Below are 18,528 nucleotides of genomic sequence, written 5' to 3' on the forward strand. Positions count from 1 at the left end.
GCGAGTGCGAAAAGCAGTGGTGACAACGGGCAGCCCTGTCGCGTGCCCCTCCCAAGAACAAAAGACGCTGAGACCCGACCATTCACAACCACCTGCGCCAGCGGCTCCGCATACAAAAGTTTCACCCAGCCAATGAACCCGGGGGCGAATCCGAATTTCACAAGAGCGGCCCAGAGATAAGGCCACTCAAGAGTATTGAAGGCCATCGTAGCGTCCAAGGAAGCCAAGATGGCCGGTTCATGAAGTGACGCCACCCTCGCGAGAACACCGTGCAAGCGCCGCAGGTTGAGCGCCATGTTACGATGCGGGATAAAACCGGACTGATCCGGATGGACCAGGTCGCTGATAGCGTTCGTCAGGCGGTTAGCTAATACCTTAGCCAGGATTTTCGGTTCAGCGTTTAGAAGCGAGATCGGTCTATAAGATGAACAGCGATCCTGTGGCTTCCCTTCTTTGTGAATCACCACGATAGTGGCAAGACGCTGGTCACGTGTGAGGGAGCCAGAGTCGCGGGACTCTAGAAACATATCACGAAGATAGGGAGCTAGTTTGTCTGGGCACAATTTATACAGTTCAATGGGCAGACCATTAGGGCCCATGGCCTTGCCAGAGCGGATTGAACGAATGGCGGTAGCCACCTCATCAACCGACAGCACCGCGTCCATCAGGTCTCTGTCAGCCGCAGACAGGCATGGCAAAGTAATATCGCGAAGCAACAAATGAGTCAGCCTCCGGTCTGTCAGAGACCGGAGCATATACAGTTCGGAAGTGTTCCGCAAAGCATTCAACAATCGCAGCCGGGTCAGTCACGCACACTCCATCGAGGGTATCAATCACAGGAACTACATGACTCGCCCTTTCTTTCTTGTCCAGCCACGCAATCAATTTACCCGCCTTATCCCCAACATCATACAGTCTGCCCTGCTGTTCCCTGCTCATGACCTTCGCAGCATCAGTAACCAGCGCCTTATAATCTAATTGTTTGAGGCTGAGGGAATGAAGTTTGGCACGGGACATTCCGCGCTCCAAGTCACTCTCCAGTGCGGTTATCTCCGCCTCCAGACGGACCACCTCTTCATGCTTACTTTTCTTGGCGGTGGCGATCAAAGATAAAGCCTGCCCACGTATCACAGTCTTAAACGCCTCCCACAACGATACAGCAGATGAAACAGACCCCACATTTTTCACAAAATAATGATCAAGGGATTTCACCAATGCGCTACGGGTCTTGGGATTGCGAAGAAACCAGGGGTTTATAGGGGCGACCCGTCCCTCATTACTCATGGTAGTATCCATGCTAAGCCAGACTGGGGAGTGGTCGGATATGCCCAGGGCGAGGTGCCTCAACTCCCCAACGGAGGAGGTCAGCGCCGCCAGCAACAGAATATAATCGAGTCTGGACAGACTGCCGTGGGCTCCAGAGTAAAAGGTGTATTGCGCCTGATTCGGGTGCAGCAGCCTCCAACAGTCCACCAGACCAAGTGTCTCCAGGAACCCACTTAACCAGGATTGCGACTTAGGGAGATCCCTGGGGGGGTAGCGATCTATGTCACTGGAGACAACCGAGTTGAAGTCTCCGCCTATCACCAAAATGCCCTCAGGGAGCCCCAGTACTACACGCCCAAGATCAACAAAAGTCGAGGTCTGTAGACCCGGCGGAACATAGACAGTGACAAATGAGACCGTCCTCCCCTCCCATCTACCAGCGCCCCCTATCGTCAAGAAGCACATCATCGATTGCCAAGGGGAGGGAGGACCTGACGAGGATACCCGCACCCCTAGAACCAGAGGTGAAGCCAGAATGTGCCACCAAACGATACCCTCGCCGATTCATGGCATGGCACGTGTTCCCAACCAGATGTGTTTCCTGCAACAACACAATATCGAGGGAGAGGCGCCGCAGTAGCTGCAACACCACACCCCGTTTTATCCTATCCCCCAACCCAATGACATTCCAGCACATTAGTTTCAATCCACTAACCCCCATCCCAAATAGATGTGCAGAGTCCACCCCACAATGAACACAATGACCTAATCAAGAAGAAATACGATACGTTGCCTTGAAAGAAACCCACAAACACCCAAGAACCCCCACCACCCCCCAAGGAGAACCCGTTACAACGCCCCCCACCCTGCACACCTGCGTTAGACTCAAAAGCCACCCCAACTTGCAGTGTGCCTGTCGCCCCGTCATGAAACTAGTCTACGAAAAGAAACCCCTGAGGAGGAAAGAGTCCCATTCCTCCCGCCACCCTCGGGTACATAGCAATAGGACACAATAATAGAAGAAACATCGAACCCAGCCGAACAGTACGTGAATGTGCAGAAATCAGGAAACAAATGTCACTCTTGTTCCGATACGCCGCCCTCGGCTCCACCCGGATGTCCGGTTGAGTCAGTCTGTTTGGGGAGGGTATCCAGCCAGTCACTAACTCCGTCAGGACGATCAAAGAAGAAAGTCCGGTCTTCATATTCGACACGCAGCCTGGTTGGAAAGAGCATTGCGTATTTCAGGCCCAAGTCTCTCAGCCATCTTTTCACTCCCTGAAACCCCATCCTTTGTCTCTGAACAAGCTGCGTGAAGTCCGGGTAGAAACTCACCGTCGTGTTCTCAAATTTGATGGGGCCACTTACTCTCGAGGCCTGTAGGATGGTGTCCCTGTCCCTAAAATGAAAGATCCTGGCGATAATAGGTCTCGCCGTGGCGCCCGACTTCGGCTTTCCACCCGGCACTCGATGGGCACGCTCCACAGCGAAGAATTTACTCAGGCCTGTGGGGGCCAGGTGTTTCAAGACGATGTCCTCCACGAGAAGATCAGTGGCCGAGGCACCGGAGGTTTCAGGGACCCCGATAAGGCATATGTTGTTGCGCCGGGCCCTATTTTCAAAATCCTCCAGGCGATGGACCATGAGATCGTTGGAGGAGCGCAAGCGTCCAACTTTCGTCTGCAGATCAGAGACATCGGTCGTGAGGCTAGAAGTCTTCAGGTCCAGAGACTTGACCCTTTCATTGGTCTTCGACAAATCAGCTCTGATCAAAGTAACATCAACTGCTACAGTGTCTATTTTGAGAGCGAGAGCCTCATATTGCTGACCAATTGAAGTCTGCATGTTGGCAATGGCGCCCATGACGTCCTGCAAAGTCAATTCGGCCAACGTAGTCGGATCGTCAGTGGGGCCCTCAACAGCTCGACTGGCACCACCGGGGGACCCCTTGGGTTGGGTATAGCGATCCATGACGTTGGTTTGAATAGGTCCCCCGCGTAGAGGCGTTTTGGTCTTCCGCTTCTCGTTGTCAGGCCTGGTGGTCATGTTGAATGGTGAGCCCCGAGGGGGCCCGCGAGACCTGGTGAAAATGGCCGCTCACCCCCAGACCACTGCAAATAACGAAGGTGGGCTGAAAGGGCAGGAGCAACAGCTCAGCCCAATACCCAAACCCTCAGAACAGTTGGCGTATGGTCAGGTAGCAGAGGTAGGCTGGACCCCGATGGGGGAGCGAGGCAAGCACGCAGTCGGAGAAGGCAACGGCCCAGAAACGAAACCTAAAGTCAACTCAGGGCAACAGGGGAGACCCCTCAGGCCGTTGCTGTTCAATTACTCCCCGGCTTCTTGGTGTGCCAGCTCCCGGTGTCGCCGTGGGGCGGGCCTCCGAAACTCCGATCGGCGTATCTACGGTTCCCGAAGTCCAAATGAAATTTTGAAAACAGCTAAGATGTCAGCTGAGGTTCATCTGCAGGAACCCGTGGTCAAAGTCAGGATATCTTTCAGGATATATGCGGAGGGCAGCGAGGGACTCGGGAGCCCTGTGCTCACGCGGCCATCCTGGATGCGCGCGTAGCTCCTCCCGCTTTTTATGGGATTGTTAATGCCTTTTACATTCCACAATGGTATCTTTAACCCTAACCTGGAGTATGCCATGTTATGTTCCAGTGCCTGATGGTTTGTGGTGTGTTACCTCCTGTGTACTGTGGTAGTGAGTAGCCAATCCACTGTGTTCTCAACATAACCCCCCCTCCTGTGTAGCCCTCCCCAACTTGACCTGCGCACTCAGTACCTGTTGTACCTGCCCACCCTTGAACAACCCCTCTCAACTGTAAATTCCCCAGATGTGGGTGATTTGCTCTGATTCCCCATGGGGCCTCTGGGGAGCATTACTACCATTTGTCTCTAAACCTCTGATGCCTCTTTTTTTTATTAGGTATCATAACTATCTTGTGCCATCCATATTATGGTGAGGTATATGTGTGTCTGCCCCTCTGGTCAGGCCCGAGCAAATTTGTAAATCAGATCTTAACCGCCCACCCACCCTATCAACACAACCCTGAAGTTGCATAAACTACTGAGGCGATTCACTCATTTGATGTATTGCATTGCTTCCTCAGGTCTTTCAAAAACAAATTGTTGAGTGGTCCTCCATCATCTTTTCGTAAGATGATGGCATCGAGGGAGGGGGAAGTCTCAAAGGGCCACCAGCATAGCAGATTCTGCCTGGCACTGCGTGCTCATGGTGGTGGTAAGCGGGCAGACTATAAGGGTTTGGAGGGTGCAGCTGCCGGGGGACTAGTGGACTTGCCCAACCCACAGGGTCTGTGGATACCACCGTTCTTGGCCAAGCAGAGGCAGGGAAGCTTGCGCGCCACGGTGACTGAGCAGGTGTAGACGCGGCTGGAAGCCCTGTCCGTGGTGCGAAAGGCAGATTGGGGGTGACGAGGGGCAATGGAAAAGCCCAAGGACCTGGCCATAGCCTTGGTATCCTTAAAGTGCTCCAGCGCTGAATCTGCATTATCTCCGAAGAGACAGGAGCCATCAAAGGGCATGTCAATAAGTAATGTTTGGATAGTCCCAGAGAACCCAGTAGTCCTCAATCAGGTGTGGCGCTGTAAGTCCACCGTCTATGAAACCGCTATGCCCAGTGCGTTGGTAGTGTCCAATCCACATCTAATGGTTAATGTAGCTGCATCCCTCCTGTCTGCAACAGCCTGGGAGAGCACAGCAGGGGCCTCCACCGGAACCGTTGGCAGCACCTGCGCAACCATATCCCACGGAGTGCAGGAATAGCGGCCCAAAAGGCATGCAGTGTTCATGAACCGCAATGCCAGGCTGGTGGAACAAAACATTTCTTTCCCCAAGTTGTCCAAACTCTTTGATTACCGATCCAGTGGTGCTGTTGGGAATGTACCAGGATTTATATGGGAGGTAGAGGCTTGGACCACCAAGTTCTCCAGGGTAGGGTGTTCTGTGAGAAATTTGATGTGCCCTTGAATGGGGCAGGGGCGTCAGGCAATTGTCCTGTTCACAATAGCCCATGTTAGGCTTTTACTGTGTCCCAAGCAGGACACCCATAAGAGCTTTGTTAAATGGGAGAAGAAGTACTGAAGGGGACACTCCCAGATGAAGCACTTCTGTCAAGACATTAGTCTTGACTGCCACCGAAGGTAAGCTAAGGTACTGGACCTTGGTCACCCTTCTCAACACCATTGAAAATTAAGCTTCCTTCTCCGTAGCCACGTAAAGGGGAGAAAGCATGCTAGTATCTGGAGAAGTATCCAGTCCGGGCATCCGCCAAATCCTCACAACAGTCTACGTTGGTATCAAAGGGCTGGTATTCTTTAGGCTCCAACGACCTCTCCCATTCTTCCCCGAGTCCTAACTCATAAGAATAGAGCTCAGTCTCCAGCCGGAAGGCATGGCTTAGGCTGGTATCGGGGTTGGTGCCGGATGATGCCTCTCCAGCTCCGTGTCGGAGTCAGGAATCGGAATGGGGACACAGCCGAGAGCATCGGCTTCGGCGCTGGGGACGTTTTTGATAAAATGACTTGCACTGACCCAGATCTATCTATGAATCCCTGGGGCCCGAGGGGTGCCGGGCCAGAGCTGCCAGAGTGGATCCAGTATGGGCACCTCCAGAACCCTTGGGCCCTAAGATGCACCAGATCAAACGGAAAACCCAAATATGAGGGGCAGGGCCTCACAGAAGTCTTGTGATGGGGCGGGGGTCACTCCAACTGCCAGAAACTCGGGGAGATGCGAAGACAGCCCTGGCACTTGCTCAACCGTGGAACTAGGCCTCGAGTGGTGACGCTCTCCCCTCTCGTCCGCCGACGGACGAGGTTAAGTTGAAGAATGCCTCAACTACTTCTTTTTGTGATGTGACTTAACAGAATGGTCCGACGATTTGAGTGTGACAAAGCTCTCGGACTCCACGACCGCTCCTAGGACCTTCCTCTCTACCGGGATCAGATCCGTCGCGGCATTGAATTTTGAGCCGCCAGGATCGCTACCTCAAAGCCTTTGGGTTCATGACGCGACAATTGGAGCCGGCCCTAGGATCGTGGTCGCGCTCGAGGCACCAAAGGCATACAAGGTGCAGCGGGGTTCGTCACCGACATCGATCAGTGACAGGAGCTGCGGGGCTTGAAGCCAGCCTTTTTGAATGACATTCCTCCATTACCAGGAGGAAACTTCAAAAAGACTTTGACAAAACGTTGAAAATAGTTAAAAACTCACACTAAAAGACAATAACTGTCGTCAGCATGATGGGGTGATACCTGTATAGGCACTGCGCACGTAACGTTTTGTGTGGACAACGCCACATACTGGCACAGGGGGCGGGGGGGTACTGCCAGCAAAAAAAATTCTTGATCCAGTCTGATACCCGTTGATAATTCTAAGGTAAGGAATCTGCTGCTAGAAATTTCTATCAGATACTAGTTTTAGAAGCTACCCCGTTGTGTTTTGATAAATGTGAAGTGAAGACATCAGGCTGGTCAGAATTTTGCAGATCATCAAACTATGCTTGTACCACAGTTCTCGGGCGAACAAACATCTGCTGGCCTACACCATGTGACAAGCTGGCAACGAGATATAATTTCTTTCAAAATGCATTTACTATCAATAAAAGTACAGAAAAACTGAAATGAAAAAAGTAAGCTTTCTTCTCTTTCTCCTCCATTCTCTAGAACAACTTCCCCATCCCCATTTGGGAATGCCGTCCTGATTCAAAACATTTAAATCTAATTTCAAACTGCTTCTTTTCATAGTTCTCACAATTCCTAGTGCCGTCATTACCTCTGTTATTCTAACTTGTGATGTATTCTTCTCAGGGATTCGTTTTTTATATTGGCTATTCTCTGTCAAATAATTCATTGACCTTGCTTAAGTGACTTTGGGCCTGATTCAGATATTGGTGGATGGGTTACTCTGTCACAACGGTGATGGATATCCCGTCCCGCGAAAAATAAATCCCATAATATATAATGGGATCTATATATTGGCAGACGGGATATCCGTAACCGGTGTGATGGAGTAACCCATCTGCCAAGATCTATATATTATGATACAGCGGTATCATCCTGTATTACTTATATGTTTTTATGACAATCGAATAATTGAATTATAAAACATTTATTTGTAAAATTCTGAGAAATTCCTGATGATAATGTTCTACTCTGAGCAGGTACTTGGCATAAGTCCTGAAGTAATGGCTCTGCTACTGCACAATAATGTGGTATGCAGAGTCACTCCTGATGAGAGATATAAACAAGGCAGCATAGTCCAGTGTACTGTGCAATGGCAGGAAGGTCTTCTTAATTGCAATCCCACCTCAAAACTAATATAAACTATGTGGCACAGTCTAGTGTTTCATGATGTAACAGAAAGTTTTTCTCAATTGCTCGGACTCCTCAAAACTACATTACCACAAAGTTCAAGATAAAGCAGTACCATACCTTAACTTTTTCTGCCAATGGGTTCCATCTCTTCCAAAGCAGCCACCAGCCGGATAGAGAATCCCCGTAATTAGTGAGATCACTTTCGTCACGGCTGCCAACATCGATGGCTATCACCACCTTGGCTCCCATGGAACGAGCAACATCAGCTGGTGGGACAGAGAAGGAAAATCAATTACAAATATTTCTTGCATGCACAAGGAGCCCACAACAGAATATGACTGTTTATTTTGAAGTTTTGGGATGGGGACAAGGTTGCTCAAATAACTTTCATACAGAGTATGCATGTATGTAGTTCCGTGGTATCCGCTGATGCAAACCTAGCTGAAATGTGGCAGAAAGCTGTAGAGGATCAAAGGCAAAGATGCAGTAGAGGAGTTAGTTGGGTGGTTCAGAGAATGAAAGTGGGATGTCCCATGGTGTCAGTGTTCTTCAAAGATGTGAGTCTTCAGCTCTTTTCCTAAATAGGAGGCGGCTTTAGATGTCCCTGAAGGAAATAGTGATGTTATTGCAGATCCTTGGCACATACACGGAGAAGCCCTGATGACAAACGGAATAGCTTGAAAAACCTTATTCTGACAATGAAACTTTAGGTCTGGGCTGCAGGACAGAAAAATCGGTTCTGTAATCAATAAGACCCTGCTTGACCTTACTTACCTTACCTTCATCTCTATGTCTCAGGCTTACAGACTTGACCTATTATATGTGCAAGATTACGGATTAGAACTAGACGAGCTCTGCAGAGAGACAGATGTTAAATGCTAGATTACTGCATCTAAATAAAGTACGATTTAGGGATTCTGTTTTGTGTAATTTAATTATTGACTCATTCATACTGGGTGCTCTGATCAGCAAGGACAGCAGGGTAATTACAGATTGGTCAAGCATGGAAGGAATAATCTAACCATAAACAGCAATTAACATCGATGTAGGTGAATGGTTTCGTAGAAATGAGTTTGATGAGATGTTTTACACCCTGATTATTGAATTAACCAATTCTGTGGGTGCTTGCCATTTTCGGTGGGACTAGTGGTGGCCCCAAATGATCTACGGCAAACAACTCTAAATTGATTCCTCCACTAATCCAGATAAAAAAAAGCACAAACACCTAAATGGAGGTGTCCAGATCAATTGTGAATTGAATTGAATACCCTCCCACAGAGGTAGTAATCTTCCTCTGCTCCCTCACATATGCCACCAAACCTTTCAGGACACTTAGGGAATTTAAGAGCATATACCCCTTCGTGTCGCTAACATAGGAGCTGCTTACGTAGTCATCTACAACGCAATCCTTGGCATCGTCTGTGTTGTCATCAAAGCTTGCTTAACATTGGAAAAGGCTTGCAAGGAGCATAAGGTTGCCGAGGGCCAGGTGGCCTTTTATTCCACTCTTACCAACGTTGGAGCCATAAGATGTGGCCCTAAAGTCAAAGCTGTGCTTAATGCTCAAGGGATTATTGCATTAAGAAACTGAACACACGAGGTCAGAGCAGATGAAAGGAAATTACAACAGAAATCCTCGAGATAGCCTTCTCAGAGGCCATCTACATACTTAGGATCTGATGCAGAGGGACAAATAATCTGAATCAACCATAACTTATTTCAGATGAAGAAAATGACTGAAGTTCTGGAAGTGTGGCAGCTTCTCTTTCAGCATCAAAGGTGAGGAGAATCAAGAAGAGAGCCAATGGCGCTGCACTTTTTATTCCACTAATGCCAAGCAGCACTAAAGTGTACAGGAGGAGGGAAAATAATTATGTTCCTCCTTCAGTTCAATTTGAAATTGGAACAGGACAGACCATGACCTTTTCGTTCCGCAGTGCGTGGTGATTCTTTCCCGGAGAGCTTGAGGTCAGTTTGTGCAGAGCAGTCCCCAGATCCATGAACAAGTCCTAGAGATCACATTAATTTATCATGGAGGTGGGTAAGCCCATTTTGATTACTACTTGTAAGGCATGGGCAGAATCGAATCTCAGAAAAACCTATACAAAGGATTTGTGATACATTTTGAATACAATAGCCTCTAATAAACGGAAGAGACTCTTGATCTTTGCATCGGTGGTGTGTTTAAAACAGGATGTGGTGTCATAACCCTACAGTAGTTTTAATGAAGCAGTGTTATAACGTATAGTGATGCCTTGACAGTTCCATAACTGGAACTATTATAGTGCTATCGAGAACACACTGCCAGAACAAAAAGTTCCAACTCCAATCTGACACCTGGGACTAGATTAGTAAATTAGAATCTGTAGGGAACAAGAACCCTGAGGTGTAATGGGCTTGATGCACTGGTATGATCACGTTTTACAGATGCTGTCATTTACAAGGTAAGCCTAAAATTCTGGCCTTATGCAACCTATTTACTGCTTAATGCAAATGCAAATTTTGTCAAGAATATGACGTTGTTTTACAAAAAATTAGAAAACAGGTCCAATTTAAAGTACATTTTGGTCAGGGTGTTAATCAAAACAGATTAGAAGGCAGTGATTTTGTTATAAAGGTGAACATTAAATATTTTAGAGCACCTTTGTTTGAGGAATCGTATTGTAGCATTTTAAGCTTCAAGGGAAAATCAGCGGCATGTGAAAACCTAACTTCTTAATGCATCCCTGCTTCCCAGACTCACTCTCCAGTGAAACTGTAGGGAAAGCATTAGTCCTCAGATTGGGAAAATAAAGACACTTTGAAGCTTTATGCAGTCTGAAACAACATGGTCAAGGAAACTCTAATGTACCTGTAGAAAACATATTTACTTGCAGGATTTTCAACTTCTTCTCAACTGGAGGAAGCAGACTATTCTTTGGTCATCTATCTACATCTCTTGCGGTCAGCAACGTCTATTAGGACTAGTGCTTATGTTTTTACTGTAATTATTTCGTCTTTAGTGAGATGATTTGTCATAGCAGCTCCTCTGACGGGAACCATGATTTACCTGCTGTGTGAGGTCATGAAAACTGTTGCCTCACCCTCATGGATTGCTTTGGTAGGCTTATGCAGTCTGAAACAACATGGTCAAGGAAACTCTAATGTACCTGTAGAAAACATATTTACTTGCAGGATTTTCAACTTCTTCTCAACTGGAGGAAGCAGACTATTCTTTGGTCATCTATCTACATCTCTTGCGGTCAGCAACGTCTATTAGGACTAGTGCTTATGTTTTTACTGTAATTATTTCGTCTTTAGTGAGATGATTTGTCATAGCAGCTCCTCTGACGGGAACCATGATTTACCTGCTGTGTGAGGTCATGAAAACTGTTGCCTCACCCTCATGGATTGCTTTGGTAGGCTTATGCTTGAGGACAGATAGATAGCGCATAACCCCGGGCGTAGCCCCTAAACATAAACATGATTTGATTCGATTAAAGTTCTTTCACAAACTAATGTCAAATGGAGAAACATAAGAAGACATACACAAAGTGGTTAGATGAAAGTTCGAGCTTCGGGAAGAAGAAGGAAAAAAGGGAAATAACCATAACAGAGGATAGGGACCATCATTTCAGGATTTCTACTAAGTCATTCAAGTCCAATGTACACAGATGTCGCGGTGTCATTAAAATCCAAGGATGATTTCAAATCTTGCCCTCTGTGTTCCAGATTTTGACTAAGCAGTAGCCTCATATATCAAAGTTTCTCCAGATTGCTCAATAAGCAGAAAAGGATTACCGTGTCAATCTCTAACTGCTCTTTGTATGCGATAAACTTGACCTTATTTCCTCTGAGCGAGTCGTAGTAGGGGCAGTTTATCAGGAAATGGGATAATACTTCTGTGTTGCCACAGAAACATTTGCCACAGGCTATGGGTTTCTTTTTCTTCAGCACGGACATTAGAATTAAAGCATTGTTTCTTGCCATAGCCAACAGACTCCTCTCTCTGAAGTTGGCCAGGATCTTTAGGTATGGCTGGGGATATTTGGAAATTACCAACAGACCAGAAAGCCAGCTGAATTAAAGTTTGCCAATTCTTTGTTCTAATCTTCCAGGTGAAGTATTAGGCAGGTTTTTGCTAAATCCAGTTTTCACCAAGAGGCCAGACTATGGCTGTCAGGTGCCCGGATGAGGTTAGGTGTTTTGCTTCCTTCTCCCAGGACTTTGAATAGTTGGATCTGTTCTGCATTCTGAAGGGTTCCTCCCATGCCTTGTCTACTAGCTCGCTCCTGTTTGCTTTCAAGCACTTTATGCCGTTTTTCATCAGCAATATTTGGAATCTGTCTGCAATGGAATTAAAGCATGTGTCAAATTCCGGGCCAACTGGTGGGAAGCCTACCAAAAGTGTTAAAAGGTAATTCCATAATTTCTTTTGTTTGGATTCTGATTTTGGCTGTGCTTTTGTCCAGGCCTCAGATTTCTGCTCCATACACAATCTGGCTTCATACAAAAAGGATGCAGACCTATGGCATCTTCAACAAGGCTTACAACCTGGAGATTTTGGAGGAGGCATACTAAGGGAAAATTTGACAAAATCGTGGATAATAATATAGAGAAAATTGTCCCAGCAATCAATCCAGATCCAAAATCAACAAAGTCTTGAGGACACTGCCTGCAAGGACTTCCAACCTTAATAGCAGAGACCTGATTTCCATGCATCCTGGTATTCATTTCCTACCAGCATTTACAGTATGTTCTTTGAGCTTATTGATGAATTATCTGCTTTGTGGACACTCGTTTAATGTGGCATACATTTTCAAAGTGCTTTACATTAAAGTTCCACTTAAAAGTGAATAGGTAGTTTATGCAATGTTAGTTAATGTTTTTTACATATTTCACTTAGCTGACACTTGTATTTGCATGACAAAGGCCACATAATTAATCAAATCTGTTATTGGATGTAAAATAGAAAGTTGCAAACAGCAACTTCAAAGACTAAGTTATATTACATTTCGACAGAGGGTTCAATTGCAATTAAACTCTAAAATGTATTTTCATGAGAAAATAATCATCTTACAAATTTATTTTACAGGGATTGGATTACATGAGCAAAGAAGCACCAGACCATTTGAAGGAGTTAACACGGATTACTGCAGGTTACAAACCTACCTGGAAGATTATTGATGTAACCTCCATCCATCAATAGATGCCCATCTTTCGGATCACACAGTGGTGGCATATACCCAGAGAGAGACATACTGGAACGGACATACCTCCAAAGGGAACCTGAGGAAAATAGATGGGTGAAAAAGCACTGAATGTTTAAACAACGAAGCATCCTTTGAATGCAATTGTTTATACATATGTACTTATAGGAGAAGGGGTTTATAATCAGTACAGTACCTATTCAGAAGATCACAATTTGAAACCAGTAAGTACCATCAAGGAAGAAGGCTGTTCTGCACTTGTAGAGAGCCTTTCCCCAAGATCGGATCACATGACGACAGTACTCCTTTCTGAAAAATTGATTGTTCCCCCTAGCAACGCACCTCTGCTGTTCACTTTACTGTCACCTTAGAGATCTCAGTGGCTGTGCAGATCCCAAAAACCTGTGCTGACATCCATGATTCCTGGTTACAGCTAGTAAGTCTGCACTTTAACTTCCTGACCAGAAGTTGAGCTGCTGATGTGCTTGAGAATGAGGCATGGTGTTACAGATCTAGAGGTCGATTGCTGCCTGCAGGGAAGGTATGGGTGCATGCAAAGGCAAGAGTAGTGCAGCATGAACGCAGCAGTCATCCGATTCTTAACATGTTAAGAGACACATCCTCAATCTAATTTGTTTTGTGCATCCAAAGGTATATTGGCTCACCTTCACATTTGTCAAATGTGTTCTATGTTCGCTATCCTAACTTTTAGGTTGCTGGCAGTGATTCATCCAGCTATTGCAGCATGTATGGTAGACTTTGATGTTTTCCCCTTTCATGTTGCTTCTACTGAAATCCAATGAAAAGCACAAACTGTTCTGTGTGTGTAAATAAGGCCAAAAGTTGCAACCTACCTGCAGTCGTAATCCCTAATTGTTTAATAAAGAAGCCTTCCATAAGACTTTGAAAACGTATGCATGAGTAATACCCTCTCAGCACACTATATTTATACACAGAGACTCCAATAACAGGTATATGGAATACTTAGATTGCATACTGGACTAAAAGTAACAAAGCTTTCAATGCAGAAAATCAAAGAAATGAGGAACCATAATTTGTTTAATGGATGAATTATTTACTGTTTTAATGATTTGGTCACTTAAGTATATATGCCAGTCCAACCAACTAGTTACTCATTGACCTGTTAAATCAGGTGGAAGTACTAACGATAACAAGCTTCTTGAGGACACGCATGCTACCTTCCTCAAGTGCATCTCCGTGACAGACCAATGCAGCTCAGTCTAACAGACAAATGATTCATGCTGAAATGTACAGTAGTAGAAGCAGAAAATCAAAGGTGGTAAGTTTAGTAAGCAGTCTCAAAAGGTCATTGAGCTAGGTTAAAAAGATGCCACTACAAAACCAGCTATTGCCCATAGGAAGTCACCCGTGACCCCGAGAAAGAGAGGCATAGCGTGTGGAGTACTGGACGTTCCAGTGCCCCGTGCACGTGCTACTTCACACACATCAACCACTGCTATACATCAAATGCAACCCCACACCAGATTTGCGTGCAAAACTTCTCTCATCAGGCTACCTCTCAACAAAGTCGTCAGGAGGAAAGTTTTAAACTCAGCACTGCGCTCAGACCACCGGGAAAGAGTAGAGTGACATTTTGAGGTGAATATGGACTTCTCTTCTGAGAGGATCTTGCTTAGGATTCGAGGAAGAGCATTCAGGTTAAAAGGATGTATTTTCTATTGATCCTGCTGATCCCTGTAACAAAACTGAGACATCGCCCATGACCCAGCACAAAGTACCGACTCGACCAACTCTCTCTTGCACAATCATCAAGCTACAGCTCACAGGAGGAGAAAGAGTAATCGAAATGCATATTAAAGAAATTTCTCAGATTACCAAAGGACACCATTGGTTCAAGATGCATCTGAATGTAATGGAAATGCTGCAATACAAATCACACATAAGATCTGAATTCAAAATTAAGAGAGCATATTTGAATTTAAAGAGTTCTATAATTCCGGATCACAAAATATACCTTTAATAAGGATTCAAAATAATAGAACCAATTGATTGAAATTAGCATAACAATTGATGAAAAGTTTGAGAAGGTATAATTAGACTACCTTAAAATTCAATGCCAGTGTGGGGATAGGGGGGCGGAGTTGTCGTCGGAGGTATGGGGTCTTGGGCTGGCTGACCTACCCACTAAGAACGTAAAAAATCTAACTAAGGTGATTATGTCTTTAATAGGTTGAGAAAAGAAGTGATAACAAAGACAACCACTTACTCAAATAAGTTACCTTTCTAATGACTTTTCAAGTGTGTATTAAAAAAACAAGTACATTTAGAAGTATGGAGCACTCTCAAAACCTGCTCGGGGGCCTCAGGGCACACAGGTGCTACTGTGCCCCAAATGTGGTGGTTACGATTGTTTGCTACTAGTGTTCAAGGGTCTGTCCGACAATGGATTTGCAAACTGGACTATGGACAACACTTTGTACATTTGACTATTAGTGTAGTGAGGGCGAGCCGTCCAAGGATTCTGGGGAAGGTAGTATGGAGGGAAGAGATCAGAGATCAACAATCAACAAAAAGGCAATTACCTATTGTCCAGTACAATGTTTGTCTTTTTAGTAAAATCATGTACTTTAATATGCAGTTAAATTATCAAAAGTAGAATTGGATCCGTGGTTGTGTCCTCTGTAAATGCTACACCTTCTGCTACAGTATTAACATGTCATCAGTGTGACCCCAGCAATGTCCCCGTACTCTCTGACAGAGGTGTGACTTAGGCACAGATGCAGGTTAGGTCACTGTTGACCCCCATAAGGTACAAATGCACAACTCTGTCAATAATTCTTACTCTTAATACAGACAGAAAGGGTCAAGTACTTCAGCTCAATTTCCTCAGAGCACTTCTCAGTACTTTGTTCCAGACACGGTGAAAGTTGTGAAATGATTTTACACCTTGGTTGCTGTGATAGGTGCAGCAGCCTCTTCTCAGTGCATGCATGAAAGATGGTTGCAGTGCAGCCGGACGTTATGTTTCCTCCAACTGTTGCTGCTCTTCAGAGAGATTGGCTCCAATGAGTGGCTATTCGTCAACGTTGTTGGGCGATCGCAATTCAGCAGGTCCAGGGTCTTGGTATGGCTTCTCCAGTAAATGAGGTCTACAAGGCTCACTGGCATCCTTCAGCAGAGATGTACTTGTTGGCTCAGATGCTGACCACCAGGCTCCACACAGCAGTGTCACATCTGTTTTGCTCTCTGTGCCAGCAGCAGCACCAGCTCACATACTGCAACAGCTGTCCAAGGCCATGGTCACACTCGAGTTGGTAAGGTTTTTGGGGGCAGTTCTCTGCTAGAACACTGCAGAGAGATCAGGATCCATACACACACTATGATGTTCCCGACTTTCCTCTCCATTACAGTCTGCTTTTTCTGATTGTTGCTCATGGCAGGAACAAGCTGGAGGTATCCTCCTGGACAGTCACTACTCCTGCAAGGCCAAGCACTCTCCTTCTCCTACTCAGAAGTAAACTCCTTTTAAGCACTAGGCAGATCCTTAGCTCCTCCAGCTGAAAGTGCTGACTTCTCCTCACCTCTTGCCGACAGGATATCAGTCAGTCACCAATCCTGGTTACATAGCAACTTTTCAAGTACTCTGCGGAATACTCCATTCCTTGGTCTATAAGAAAATTGGACAGAAACAAAGTGGGGTGGTTTGGATTCCACTTTCAGACACATTTTCTAGACAGGTGATGTTGATCCACTATCTCAAACTTCAGAACTGGTTTGAGGCGGTTCATAAAAATGTTACTACTCAGGCTGATGTCAAGATGCCTTTACGTAAACAGATGCTATTCCCAGCAAAGGAGCAGGCATGACCTAGAAACGTCCTCACCATAAACAAAAGAAACTAGAGTCTGAGCCTTCATCCTTAGCATACACCCAATGACATTACTCGGAAAGAACTAATCAGTAGTCCCTTACTAAGTCTTCATGGAATTCTAAAGATAGGTCTATCTCCATTCTCTTCACTTTAGTGTCAGGATCTCCTCCCAATAGCCACAGGAATGCAGGCAATACACATCCACAGTCTGCAGGAGCTGTCCTCATCCAACATCATGCACCATGCTAAACCAGGGGCATACAAAATGGATCCAACTGGTTACAGTACTCAGAAACACACACGCACAGTGTCCTACCACAAGGCACTTATCATAGGTTCACTGTACATGCAGAAGCACTTGACATACACATGGAACGCCAGTGTAAGATTCTGGGTTTCACATAACGGCAGGACTCTAAAAATCACAAAACATGGTATGCTGAGTATATGCTACACTAAGGACAAAATTGCGTCTCCCAACCTCAGTCTAGTACTTGCGCAAATTTTAAAAGCATACACAGTGGAGGGCTGCAATTCCTCACCTTAATGACGAGGACAGGGGCACTGACCTCACAGTGGGTACAGAAAAAGAACAGCATGACAACCTCACAGATATCCAGTCATGGAGAGGTTCTAATACAAAGGTAGTAGACAAGTGCATTCCTTTTCCTTAGATGATTCTTTGAAGACTTTCCTTCCCCGATCCTGCATACTTGGGAGCACTGATAGGAACTAGGTCTTCCACTGTGATAGTACCAGGGTTTCGAGCAGAAAGCAGGATTCCCCTTGTCTATTCTCTAGCCTGAAGCTTTAGGGGTCCACCACCCGTTTCAACACCGAATTGTACACCAAGATGTTGTCTGGTGGTGATGACCTCAATGGGGTGTGAATCTTTACCCTCCTTCGGTAAGCCTACGTTGACATCCTGCCAGTCCGTTGAGATATCAGCCTCAAACATTCCTCTTAATCGTCATCGAAGACTACCATCTCCTGCTCTTCTGCTGGCGATGATGATGTCAGTAACTACCGCTCTGGTTCTTCGGTCTTGACCAAGACTTTTTTTTTTTCAAGGGACATAGCAGGAGCTTATATCCCCTTAAGGAGTGAAATTCCTTTTTTCGATTTATTAAGGCTCTATTTTGACCTTGCATCAAATGCTTTCTTTTTGCCGTCGACAGCAAGTGTCTTTTTGGCACCTAAATGTCTCCCTTGGGGTCGACTTCTCCCGCTCATGCCCACGATCACCTTTCGGAGTTGAGGTTGGTTCTGAGAGTTTGCCTCCTGCGGTATTCTTTTGCTTAGATCTAAGGGGCTCTTTGGGCCTTAGTTTACCCACTGCCAATACTGATTCGGAAGTCGAGGTAGACTTCTTATGTTTGGAGTCCAACCCATTCAGCTATGTCCCCGATCTCCCCTGGGGTACTTTGTGTTTACATTCTTCAATATCTTTCAACAACTGTATTTTCAGCACCTTCTCCTCTGCATCAATTTTCTCACTGTCAGAATCTTCTTGCTGTATCAGTTCAGCATCATTATAGATCTTTTGTCTTCCAGGGGCAAGTTTTTATTCCTGTGCCATGACGCAGTGCACCCACCTTTGGTTTTCCCTTGCCTTGAGGGTCTTTGGCTGAAAATCTGTACAGGCCTCACAGCCCTCACATGTGTGGTCTTTGCGCAAAGACAAGTTGCTGATTGTCTTTCTGTGCAAACTTTTGGTGGCATTAGGACAGAACCTAAATGGCATGTGTTCCATTCACCAACTTCATTGGGCCCCATGGCTGATGACTTTGTGGCATGCAGGTTAGTGATGAATAAACCCTGAGATCTTTGGTGTCAATGTGGTCAATGATCCTGTGATCTGCTGGGTGGGGTGAAA

The 18,528-nt window shown here is 45.8% G+C and overlaps 1 protein-coding gene across 4 annotated transcripts in view; it reads right to left on the reverse strand.

Annotated features, from left to right (window-relative positions):
• Positions 1–18,528, reverse strand: part of PNPLA7 (patatin like domain 7, lysophospholipase) — a 1,524,034-nt gene that overhangs the window by 211,891 nt on the left and 1,293,615 nt on the right. For all 4 annotated transcript variants that reach the window (XM_078642105.1, XM_078642108.1, XM_078642106.1 and 1 more), the window contains 2 exons: positions 12,762–12,878; positions 7,728–7,876 (listed from right to left, as the gene is read on the reverse strand). In XM_078642105.1, coding sequence (XP_078498231.1) covers positions 7,728–7,876; positions 12,762–12,878 — 266 coding nt within the window. The remainder of the gene's footprint in view (positions 1–7,727; positions 7,877–12,761; positions 12,879–18,528) is intronic.

Source organism: Lissotriton helveticus, chromosome 5_1 (assembly GCF_964261635.1).
Source record: "Lissotriton helveticus chromosome 5_1, aLisHel1.1, whole genome shotgun sequence".
NCBI lineage: Eukaryota > Metazoa > Chordata > Amphibia > Caudata > Salamandridae > Lissotriton > Lissotriton helveticus.